The 12,476-nt window shown below is 29.1% G+C and overlaps 1 protein-coding gene across 2 annotated transcripts; it reads right to left on the bottom strand.

The window, feature by feature from the left end:
* Positions 1 to 1,358: 1,358 nt before the first annotated feature.
* NPQ6 (YCF20-like protein (DUF565)) lies at positions 1,359 to 8,180 on the bottom strand. 2 transcript variants are annotated; one of them, XM_083071194.1, is made up of 3 exons: positions 7,785 to 8,180; positions 5,747 to 5,842; positions 1,359 to 2,132 (listed from the first exon to the last, which is right to left on the bottom strand). In XM_083071194.1, the coding sequence occupies exon 3, from the start codon at positions 2,079 to 2,081 to the stop codon at positions 1,626 to 1,628; it is 456 nt and encodes a 151-aa protein (XP_082927320.1). In that variant the 5' UTR covers positions 2,082 to 2,132; positions 5,747 to 5,842; positions 7,785 to 8,180; the 3' UTR covers positions 1,359 to 1,625. The 2 variants fall into 2 exon arrangements, with proteins under 2 accessions (XP_082927320.1, XP_020220022.1); XM_020364433.3 differs by lacking the exon at positions 5,747 to 5,842 and having other exon boundaries at positions 7,785 to 8,172.
* Between the last annotated feature and the right edge of the window lie 4,296 nt (positions 8,181 to 12,476).

Raw genomic sequence — 12,476 nt, 5'->3', positions numbered from 1 at the left:
ACGTGCTTGAATGATGCAAATTATGTGTAGCGAAAGACTAAGAACCATTTTCTAGTTTTCATTAAAATTATCATATGATCATGGGCAATGTAATACTATGATGCACATATATGATATAAGTATCCAATATAACAATACGATTATTTTAAAAATATATGAAGGATACATGTAAAATACATGTATAAACATATATCAATATTCATAAAATATAATAAATGTATTTTTAATTAAAATCCATAAAACATAATTGTAATTTTGTAAATCCAAATTAGAAACATATTTTTTGTTCATTACTAAAAACAAAAATAACTACAAATCATTATCATCATAAATTACCTCCTATTACTTACAAATAGGAATAATACTATCAATTCATTTCTTTCTTGGTTTGTATGATTCAAAGGAGGAGGGGAAGGGAGGAATATTAATGGAGAGGAAGAAAGTGAAAGAAAAAGAAGGGCTTAGAAATTATGATTTTTTAAGACAAGGGGAGGTGAGTATCTTATTAATGGAGAGGAGAGATAGGCCTTTTCTTGTTTGGTTCACAAAGAGAAGGGAGAGATTTTAAAAATTAATTTACTTTTGTACCCTTACAATTTTAAATTCAAAAACATGAATAAGAATATTTTAAATATTAGTATCAAATATAGATATGTGAAGTAAATTTAAGTATTGATGGCTCATACATATGATCCATATATCGAAATCTCCATGCCGTCATTATCATTCTACTCAATTTATAATTGATTTATATATTATCTGTATCTGTTCTTGATATTACGATTTGTGATAACCTCATATGTATGTAATATACTACATTTATCGACTTTCCTAGGGAGGTGTACTTCTGGTGTGACATTACATATTCTTGATAGAAGAAAGACTAATGGCACATTCAACGAGCTTGATCTCTATAGGCTTCGATTTTGGTCCACTTCATAAAACCAAAGTCAGTGTTTCTAGAAGGTTTGCTTCCAGATCTTTAGTAGGGATTCGCATTCGAGCGGTGCAAGAGAACGTTAGACCACGTAGACTTGTGGACATTATTAAACTTGTCCCTGAGCTCTCAAAGAATTACTTTAGATGTCCTTCTCGCAGAGCTTTGTTTGGAAGAATCTCTTTGTTGGGTAGATTTTATGTTGCACAAACAATCTCTTTGTCATTTGAAACTCTCGGAGTTAATGATGTTATTTATGCAATTTTATGTGTTCTTCTCACAGAATATGTCACCAAGTTCTATTATAACCAGCCAAAAGTTACAAGTACAGACTTGCCGAACCTAACAGTAACAAGTACATAAGTACAGACTTGTCGAACCTAATAGTAACAAGTACAGAAGAATAGTATAAAGACCAAAATAACACAAATTACTAAATAAAATAAAAAAATATAAGGAAAATTTATTTGATGTTTTGTTACGAGAACTATGATTGATATGCGATGATATAAGGATAATTCTTCTAACATTTACAATCATGAATATTATGCACAAACAAACCAACTAAGTGTTTGTAAGTTGATCAGTCTTCACATGTGCAAGTTTGGTGGTTAAATAGAATCAAACTAATTTAGGAGAGTAACCAACCAAGTACGAATGTTTAGAGTAGTTGTATTGATGTTAAAAATTAACTGGCAAGTTTAAAGGCATCAATGAAAAGTCCATAAGTAAAACCCATTTTAAAGTTGTTGAGGAGTGCAACTGGAAAAGTAACTTTTGGCCGGCTGTAATAGAACTTGGTGACATATTCTGTGAGAAGAACACATAAAACTGCAGCAATAACATCATTAACTCCGAGAGCTCCAAATGACAAAGAGATTGTTTGTGCAACATAAAATCCACCCAACAAAGAGATTCCTCCAAAAAGAGCTCTGCGAGAAGGACTTCTAAAGTAATTTTTTGAGAGCTCAGGGACAAGTCTAATAATGTCCACAAGTCTACGTGGTCCACCGTTCTCTTGCACCGCTCGAATGTGAATCCCTACTGAAGATCTGGAAGCAAACCTTCTAGAAACACTGACTTTGGTTTTATGAAGTGGACCAAAACCGAAGCCTATAGAGATCAAGCTCGTTGAAAGTGCCATTAGTCTTTCTTCTATCAAAAATATGTAATGTCACACCAGAAGTACACCTCCCTAGGAAAGCCGATAAATGTAATATATTACATATTACATACATATGAGGTTATCACAAATCATAATATCGAGAACACAACAGATACAGAAAATATATAAATCAGTTATAAATTGAGTAGAATGATAATGACAACATGGAGATTTCGATATATGAATCATATGTATGAGCCATCAATACTTAAATTTACTTCACATATTTGTATTTGATATTAATATTCTTGAATACTACACATATTCATATCAATAATATATCCAAGTCTTTAAAACAATTATGAAAATCTTTTTGATATTAATTCTCATGGATATTTCACTTATACATGTTGGTGAAGTATCCAAGCCTTTAAAATATTATGAAAAACTAATACAGATATATGAGACATATAAACATGTGTAATATAAAAGCATAAAAACATTGCCCCTTGATGAACCAAAAATTGAAAATTGTTACCTTTATGATGATTTTAATAGTGTTTGGTTAGAGGAAAGAGGGGGGAAGGAAAATTTTAAACTTTTGTTGTTTGGTTCGATTTTTAGAAGATGGAGAGAGAGAATGGAGGAGACAAAAACCCTCTTCACCTAATTTTAACTCCCCTCCAATATTAGAAAAGGATTTAGAGGGGAGGAATATTGGAAGGATTTGGAGGGGAAGGGAAGAATTTTAAAACATTTTGAGTGTAATATTTAAAATATTCTTATTCATGTTTTTGAATTTAAAATTATAAGGGTACAAAAGTAAATTAATTTTTAAAATCTCTGCCTTCTCTTTGTGAACCAAACAAGAAAAGACCTAATCCCTTTTTTTTCTTTCACTTTCTTCCTCTCCATTAATATTCCCCCCTTCCCCTCCTCCTTTGAATCATACAAACCAAGAAAGAAACGAGTTGATAGTATTATTCTTATTTGTAAGTAATAGGAGGTAATTTATGATGACAATGATTTGTAATTATTTTTGTTTTTAGTAATGAACAAGAAATATGTTTCTAATTTAGATTTACAAAATTACAATTATGTTTTATGAATTTTAATTAAAAATATATTTATTATATTTTATGAATATTGATATATGTTTATACATGTATTTTACATGTATCCTTCCTAAATTTTTAAAATAATCGTATTATTATATTGGATACTTATATCATCTATGTGCATTATAGTATTACATTGTCCATTATCATATGATAATTTCATTGAAAACTAGAAAATGGTTCTTAGTCTTTCACTACACATAATTTGCATCATACAAGCACGTAGGTTATAGAAGTAGATCATATAAATAATATAACAAGCACAATCTGACTCAAATGTTGCATAAAGATAGACATTAAGAAGGTTTTAAATGCAAGATACTTAAGAAGCAAATCACATTGTCAGTACAAACATTTAAGATCTCAAGGAAGTACAACCATCTTTAGCATGTTTATATATCAATTGGGAAACTGCAAACCATGGTTTGGGCAAAGGTTACAAGGGACAAGGTTTCGCCTAAACCATGGTTTGGGACTTTCCATACTACAAATCAAGCACACTGTATTTTGCCTCGATCTAGAACCAGATTGGACTAGACTATTTCTAATATCATATATAAATTAGAAACATTGAGCAATAGAAAATGTTATGAACAACCACAAGTAGTGAAGTATAAAATAAGTGTAGGAGTAGCATATAATATGCATAAATATGACAAGTCAAAAGAAGTAAAGAACTAGTAAACTTAATTAACAACATATTAACTACTCAATAGATTCTCTAAAGAAAAAACTATCATTTGGAAAGCACACATCTAAGACAAATATGACAAAGGTTGCTAATAATTTCTATCTTGCTGGTCCAATTTCTGTGAGGATTTCTTTTTTCAAGCAGTTGTTCTATTACTATGATTGCATAATCATTTCAACGGTCCTATTTCATTCCTAGCACTAGAAATGCAAAAGACAGAGGAAAAGTGATATAATATAGTCAATCTAAGGGAAATGACGGAATTAGCTCCTAAATAGTAAGCCTCAAATGGTTCTCGCTATTATACACTTAAATAATGACTTGGTTAAATCAAGAATCATTAGATATCCTTGCCATGCTTTCCTTAATACTCCTTTACATTTCCATCACTATACTGAAAGTTCAAGATCCAATGGTCAGTTTTCTAGCATCAATTTCGATACCAACAAAGAACAATAAAAATTAAACAACTTCCCCTTAGAGACAAAATTTTCATGAAAGTTGTAATATAGTCATTAAACACTGCCATTTTAGACACTCCCTTCATTGAAAATGTCAAAGATGCGTTTGGAAGCATCATAAAGACTAAGGTAGTACCATTTTAATTGAAAAGAAAAATAAATTTCCAAATGATTATAAGGCAGACCAAATTATGGTACACGGGCACCAAAAGATAGGTTCCAAATCTAAGACTAAACACTAAATAGAACAAAAAAGAGGACCTGTTTTAAGATTTTGAGTGTCAGCAAATGAGACAGTCATATAGTTACTCAATCATTGGTAGATGAGGCTCTTGTAGAGAAAAGACAGATACAGAGAGCAGAGAAAAACATTCATGAGACAAAGAAAGGATTGAAGTTATGCGGGCAAAGCCACTGAGGAGAGATTGAGACATGTAATAACTGGAAAATCAAAGAGAGGATAGAAAATAGAAAACCTTAATACTTCAATTGAATTAATGTAAAGTGATAGAACCAACTAGAATAGGATGAAATTTTAATGCGTTTCATTGTTTGAATCATTTATGTTACAATAAAATAAAATAGATCATGATGGAATGAATTCCAATCTAATCCATCTAAACCCTTAATTTTCTCCTCCAATGCTGGGTACAGTGTTTCCAAAGTTGTAATTGTTAAATTGTTTGAATCTGGATCGGGAATTCAATCAAGCATTTAAACAACCATACTTCCCAACAATACCAACATAAATAATAACATTTTAAAAACTAAGGTGAATCAATAATAAAGATTTAAAAAGAAAAAATGCTTATTCTAAGATGAATTCTATCTTACAAATAATTACACATAAAAAACCACCTATTAGATCACAATCCTCGCAATCAAGTAGATCATTACAAAAAAAAACATGTTCATATTTGTTGCATATCCTTTCGGCATTATGTAAAACAACTTGTTATAACTTATTCAACCACATTGTTCTTAAGACACCCAACAAGATTTTTTGGTCAATATATTAAGCAATGATTCATGAGCATGACTTATTCAACCATTTCATCAATTACAAATATCATGGAATTGTTTGTGCCTAGATTTTTTTTTGTAGATTATTTCAGAAAAAATTACAATGTCCTCTTCAACTTCATCTTCCCTAGACAGATAATATTTACATTTTAGTTGAAGAAAACATGTTTTTCTAGTTCACTATCTGCACTATGACTATGCTTCTCCATAAACTGGGCACATTTCAAAGGAGAAAATCTATATCATCATAAAGCTAAATAATATATTATCCCATCTCCACAAAAAAAAATCAGCATCATATATCATATTATATGTGGAAAAACTGCAATTAGAAGCAAAAAAATAATAATAATAAAACGAAAAATAAAGTAATATAAATATTAAGAAATTTTCAATCACATGTGTTCTCACCTAATTGCCCAGAAACTCGAGCCTCTTTGTGTGGAGCTAGAGATGTAAACTACACTACAAAGAGGGAGTGGAATGGAACCAACCTATAATTTGGGCCTAAACAATGTTTAAGAAAATTGAGACCCATATTATTTTGGCCTGAGTTTGGTGGTGAATTTTTATTATTTAAAAAAAATTGCAAACATATAACTTAGAAAGCTAGAATAGATGTTTTTTAAACTTAATAGTTTGAACCTCACTCTATTATTAATCATTCATCAATCCAAATATAACATAAAATTGAAGAGTTAGCTTATGAGAATTGTTGAAGAGCTAATATAGAAACTATCCCTATAGTAAATTTAGGTCATGATAAGTGACTTTTTTTCTTTTAAAAAGTTTAGGTTAAGATAAGACACAACTTTATGTAAAGGTAGAGAGAACTTAATAATTTTTTAAAGAATTTTTAGTAAAACTAATGATAATTGTCTGGATGATAACACAATAGATTGAGGATGAATTTTGCTATCTTCGTCTCTACATCCATAAAATGTGAGGCAAGTTTGGGTTCAAGTTTTAAAGAGAAGAATGTATATTTTTAAAATGTATTTCCATCCCCATTACCACTAGACATTGTTAGGTTCAGATAGAACATATAGGACCCATCACCTTTAAAAAAAAAAGAATTAATTTACTTATACATTTTAAATAAATTAAATTACAAGTTAATAATTATATTATAATATGAATAATATATATAAAAAAATAAATAAGAAAGAATTTTAAATAAAAAATTTAATAATTAAATGTGTAATTCTAAGTTTTTACTTAATTTTTGTTATAATTTAAATTATTAATTATTAAAATAATTAATTTATATTTTAAAATTTATAAAAATTAAATATTTAACTTTAATTTATATATATATAACTTGAAAAAAAAATACAATACTCAAACTTGCACTGAAATTCGATTTCATATGTTGAGAAAAATGCGTGCCTTATCAACATGATTTTTTTTTGCCAAAATCATGTTGGAATTGAATGAGTACGCACGAGTATGATTTAATTGTCATTTATGAATAATTGACCTTACACATATAAAATATTTTAAAAGAAAAATTATAATGACCAAGTAAAATTTGGAACCAATATGATAATTATTAGGTTTAAACTCTTATTATTATTATTATTATTATTATTATTTATTTTATTTGAAATTTGTTTTGCAAAATATCAATTACAACTAAAAACAATATAATAGATGTGAAGTATTCATAAAAATCATATATCGCAGAAAAAATTCGTGATAATTATATACATCCGACACTCAACATGAAAATTATTAACAACATATTTTATTATTATACTAAATATTTTATTTAATTATTGATTAATAATACTTTTTATCAGAGCTAAATCTCATATAGAAAAAATCACAATAATAAAGTGTTTTAACTAATGTGAGATAATATTTAAGTAAACACTAACTCTCAAGATAAAATTCACTATATCTTTATAAGTTTTATTAATAAGCACATGGTTCCAACATAAAAATTATTAAATCTTGTCGCAACCTAAAAAAATTTTATCTTGTGACCTATAATTTAGAAATCTTTTTGAAAATTTCATCAATTAAAAAATATTCAGAAATTAGAATAATTTTTAATTAATGATTTTAAAAAATGAATTTATAGAGTCGTCACTAATATTTTACTCAAAATATTAAAAAAAGAAAAAGTTTTTAAAAGTCAAATAATAGTCTTGATAACCAAAATTGAGTTCAAAAGTCAGTTACATGTAAAGAAGGTATTAAGTATTTTTACAACACCCTTAATTTATATCCTATAATGAAGTTAACGTTAAAAATAATAATATAAATATTAAATCTTCTTTTATTGAAAACTATTTAAATGCTTAAAATTTAAATTACACAATTAATCCTAAAATATCTACAATAATATTTTTGTTATAAACATGTTTATTAAATATGAAATAAAAAATAGGAAAGAACATAAAAATAAGAAATAAAAAATAGAGAAAAAGATTGATTGAAATACCTCGTAATAAACTTTGTTTGATCTTCTCACCAAATATGAAGAATACAATAAGACGAAAAAAGAGAGAAATTCAGACGAAATTTTTTTCCAGCACTTAGAACGTTGCATGAGGCCGCAATTTATAGACTTCAGATGTGGCCAGAACGGCCCGTTCCAGCATCGGAACGGCCCGTTCTGGATTCTTCCGTTATTTGTTAAATTTGTAGTCGGAACGGGCCATGCTTAACCTAGAACGGGCCGTTCCACTGTTGATTTTAAGACATAACTGTCTAGTCTGGAACGGCCGTTCCCATTGGAACGGGCCGTTCTGATTTTGGAACGTCCCGTTCCAAGTTTGGAATGGCCGTTTCATTTCGGGAACGGGCCGTTCCGGTTTAGAACGGGCCGTTCCGTTTTAGAACGAGCCGTTCCGGTTTTGGAACGGCCCGTTCTGGTCTATTGAAGACAGCTTGTTCAAGCTTCAAGTTTCCTGGTTGGGCTTTTTGACCCAGATAAATAAAAAATACACAAAATAAATTTTAAAAAAAATTAATTATCAAAGTAGGTGATTTTGGACATGTAGGAGCTGATGTGACATAGAAAACGCAGGGATAGGGCGTTTTAAATCATACCATACCAGTTAGTTTTAGAATTTATAAAATATTATCTCATACATACAAATATGGACATAAATTCAATAAAAAAAAATACAATTAAAATGTTGAATTAACGTATTTATTTTTTGTTTGTATGTAAAAAAGAATATCAAGCGTAAAAAAAATTATTTAAATAATTTCTTTTTCTAATTATTTTATTAAACTATTATAAATTTAAAAAATTAAAAAAATATTATAAAGTAATGAAACACGTTTTCTAAATATACTTAAAAACAAGATTTGTTAAAATATTTCTAAACACAATTCCTGCAAATATAATATATATGATACAATGAAACATATATCATTGTATATTAAAGCTATATATATAGGGGAATGCTAATATACTCTCACCTATTTTTTAGTGGGAATATGTTAACAATTTACACCAATTTTTTAGGACAAAAAAAACCACTCATTTATTTTGATTTGGTTCATTCGTACAAAGGATATTATAGTAATTTAATTTAATTTTAAATAAAAATAAAATATTTTTTCTCTCTTATTAATTTCATTCTCTAAATCACTTATTAAATTCTTTCTCTAACTTATTTATCTCTCTCCTATTAAATTCTTTCTTTAACTCATTTCTCTCTCATATCTCATGATGTCTCCCTTCTCTCTCTCTGAATAAATAAAAATTAATTAATAGAAAAAATAAATGAATTGAAGAATGAAAATAATAAGAGAGAGAAAATATTTTACTTTCATTTAAAATTAAATTAAATTACTATAATATCCTTTGTACGAATGAACCAAATCAAAATAAATGAGTGATTTTTTTGTCCTAAAAAATTGGTGTAGGTTGCTAACATACTCCCACTAAAAAATAGGTGGGAGTACATTAGCATTCCCATATATATATATATATATATATATATATATATATATATATATATATATATATATTTTGAATTAATACAAATAAATTTATTATAGATTTTGCCTCATTGCATAAATTCCCTTTTATTTTTTAAACATTATACAAAACCCTTTCTATTTTTTTAATGTATAACTAAATAATGTATTGGACTCATAAATTATAAAACATGAAAGATAAATAATAAATTATATTGAAAGTAATTAAATTAATAAAAATTAGTTGAATTATATTCCATTTTTCTAAATTTAACACATAACATATCGTTCATAACATTTTTGTTGCATATAAATAAGTAGTATTTAGTTTTTGTAATACACGATATAATTTATATAATTAAAATTCATAGTAAATAAATATTTTTAATATACACAATATATTTTAAATTTATGATAAATAATTATATTGTAATTCAAGTATTGATAATTTAAAAAATATATATATCTATAATTTATTTTGCAAATAAAGATGAAAATGATATATTATAAAATATGAAAAGCTAAGAAAAAATTCCAAAAACAAGCTTTTATTGAAAACAATTATTATAATTCTTTTTATAAGAGATTATTTAATAGTAATAAATGATATCCTCCAAATTTTCAAAGAATAATGGCAATTTGATGATCCCAATGCCCACTATGTGTTGACAAACCAATGGAATGTACTTCACATGCTCTGTTGAATCACACGATACATGTATAAGTCGCATTAAATTCCAAGATTTTTAACTCTCTATTATTAATTAGTTTCATTTCAGTTTTTCAAGAAAGTGGATATTAATCTAAATGATCATATTGAATTATTATTATTATTAATTAGTTTCATTTCACCTGTAACGTGGGTCCGTTCCGTAAGGAGTAGAAGACGCATGGAGGGGAGGGGTTTTTTGTACCATTGAAGAATGAGCAGGGGGTTACGCGCCATCTCCACATGCCACGTCATTAATGCAAAACGCATTGGGGGGAGGCGCCATCTACAAAACGCCCTACCCCCTGCGTTTTCTATGCCACATCAGCTCTTACATGTCCAAAATCACCTACTTTAGTAATTCGTTTTTTTTTAATTTATTTTGTGTATTTTTTATTTTTTTTATTTATCTGGGCCAAAAAGCCTTCCTTGTTGTCATATGGGTTGCCTCCATACCTTGGGAGCTCCTCTTCTTCATAGTAGACGTCCATTTCATTGCTCTTGTTGGTCCGTACGAAATTAGGTGTCTACAACTTCCCCTCTTTACTTGTCCTTTGAAATAGCTACGTGTTGCCTTTCTAAAGGCAAGTAAAGACGTAGACATTTCGTCCGGATCTTCTATTCGTCTCTTTGGTGCTGACGCTTCTGCGATGTTTCTCTTGGATAAATGTATTTGCTCGTATTCTCGCTCTTTAGAGCAATTAAGTGTTGGTTGCGTACTCTTTTAGGTAACAAGACTAACAAACTATACACCTAATCTTCAGTCTTCAAGTAGATGTTTCATTGTTTATTTTGTGATAGTGCGTTCTTTTATTCATAGCTTGTTGAAGAGGGAGTATTATTATGGCTGACCTCTTCAGGCTTCCTACTGATGTTGAGTATTATTATAGCTGACCTCTCCAGGCTGTCTGTTGATTCTTATGATCTGATTGTCCCTTTTCTTTGGGAAGGACGTCTGATGAAGACGAGGATTGCTGGCAAGTGGTGCCTTTAGTTTGGGCTATTTTTGCCTCTTGTTGGGACGATATCAATTGGAACTTATGTTTCCCTTTTTTGCTTTTCTCGTTGAGATGCAAAAAGATGATGAATGCTTATTTATGCATGATGGTAGTTTTTGCATATTTTGAATAATTCACCTTTGATAAAGAAAGTTTTCTAAGTGTGTGAGATCCTTTTTTGAGATGCATGCGATGCATATTTTAATTTCCCCTCTTTTTAGAAGGTGACTTTTCTTTTCTCTTTCTCACGAATGGATTGCTTCGATTGATATGCAACATTAGTCATATTGGTCGTTTGGTGTATTGAGTCATCTTGGGGCTCTCCTTTTTCTTTTTGTTTAGAAACCCTAACTTTTGTCTAGGATGTATCCTAGCATATCTTTTTGCTCTTTTATTTTGCCCTAATTTTTTTCTAGGATGCCCTTTGTAGGTTTTCATCTTAGCAGGTCATTTTCATTTCCCCCCCCCCCCTTTTTAGGACATGTTCAATTTTGACAACCATCAACAATATACGTCATTATGATTAGACAAGATAGAAAGGAAAGAAAATGATGATTTAGAATGAACGGGTGGTTGAGGTAGGTCAGTGATTAAATTTTTTAAACAAACATTTCCTTTCTCCTAATTATCTTGGACTACATGTCTAAGACTCCTTTGAGCTCGAAAATTCTCTCTCTCTCTCCCTCTTATTGTATTTCTTGAGATTTGTGAGGTATATTGTAGTGTGAAAGGTTGCCACAAAGTACCTAAAGATCTCCATATTTGAAGATTCAATAAAGCTCGTTTAAGAGGTATTTCAATCGATTCTCCCTTCTTTTCTCTGTTCCCTTATTTCAAATATTGTTATAATAAAAACAATCATGTAGACATTTTAGGATTAACCGTGTAATTTAAATTTCAAGCATGTAAATAACAATTCATAAAGGGGATTAAATATTTAAATTATTAATTCTTACTATGCTAACCTCATCATAAGGGTACCGATTAAGGGTGTTGTAGGGGTGCTTAATACCTTCCCTATACGTAATCGACCCCCGAACTCAATTCTGGTTATCAAGGTCATTATTATCATTCTACTCAATTTATAATTGATTTATATATTTTTTGTATTTGTTGTGTTCTCGATATTATGATTTGTGATAACCTCATATGTATGTAATATGTAATATATGTAATATTTTACATTTATCAGCTTTCCTAGGGAGGTGTACTTCTGATGTGACATTACATATTCTTGATAGAAGAAAGACCAATGACACATTCAATGAGCTTGATCTCTACAGGCTTCGGTTTTGGTCCACTTCATAAAACTAAATTCAGTGTATCCAGTTCAGCAGGGATTTTCATTCGAGTAGTGCAAGAGAACGGTGGACCACGTAGACTTGTGGACATTATTAGACTTGTCCCTGAGCTCTCAGAATTATTTTAGAAGTCCTTCTTGCAGAGCTCTATTTGAAGGAATCTCTTTGTTGGGTGAATTTTATGTTGCACA

This window comes from Cajanus cajan, chromosome 3 (assembly GCF_000230855.2).
Source record: "Cajanus cajan strain Asha chromosome 3, NIPB_CcT2T_4, whole genome shotgun sequence".
In the NCBI taxonomy this organism is placed as follows: domain Eukaryota; kingdom Viridiplantae; phylum Streptophyta; class Magnoliopsida; order Fabales; family Fabaceae; genus Cajanus; species Cajanus cajan.
The sequence above is the reverse complement of the archived record's forward strand: the minus strand, read 5'-3'. Positions and strand labels throughout refer to the sequence as shown.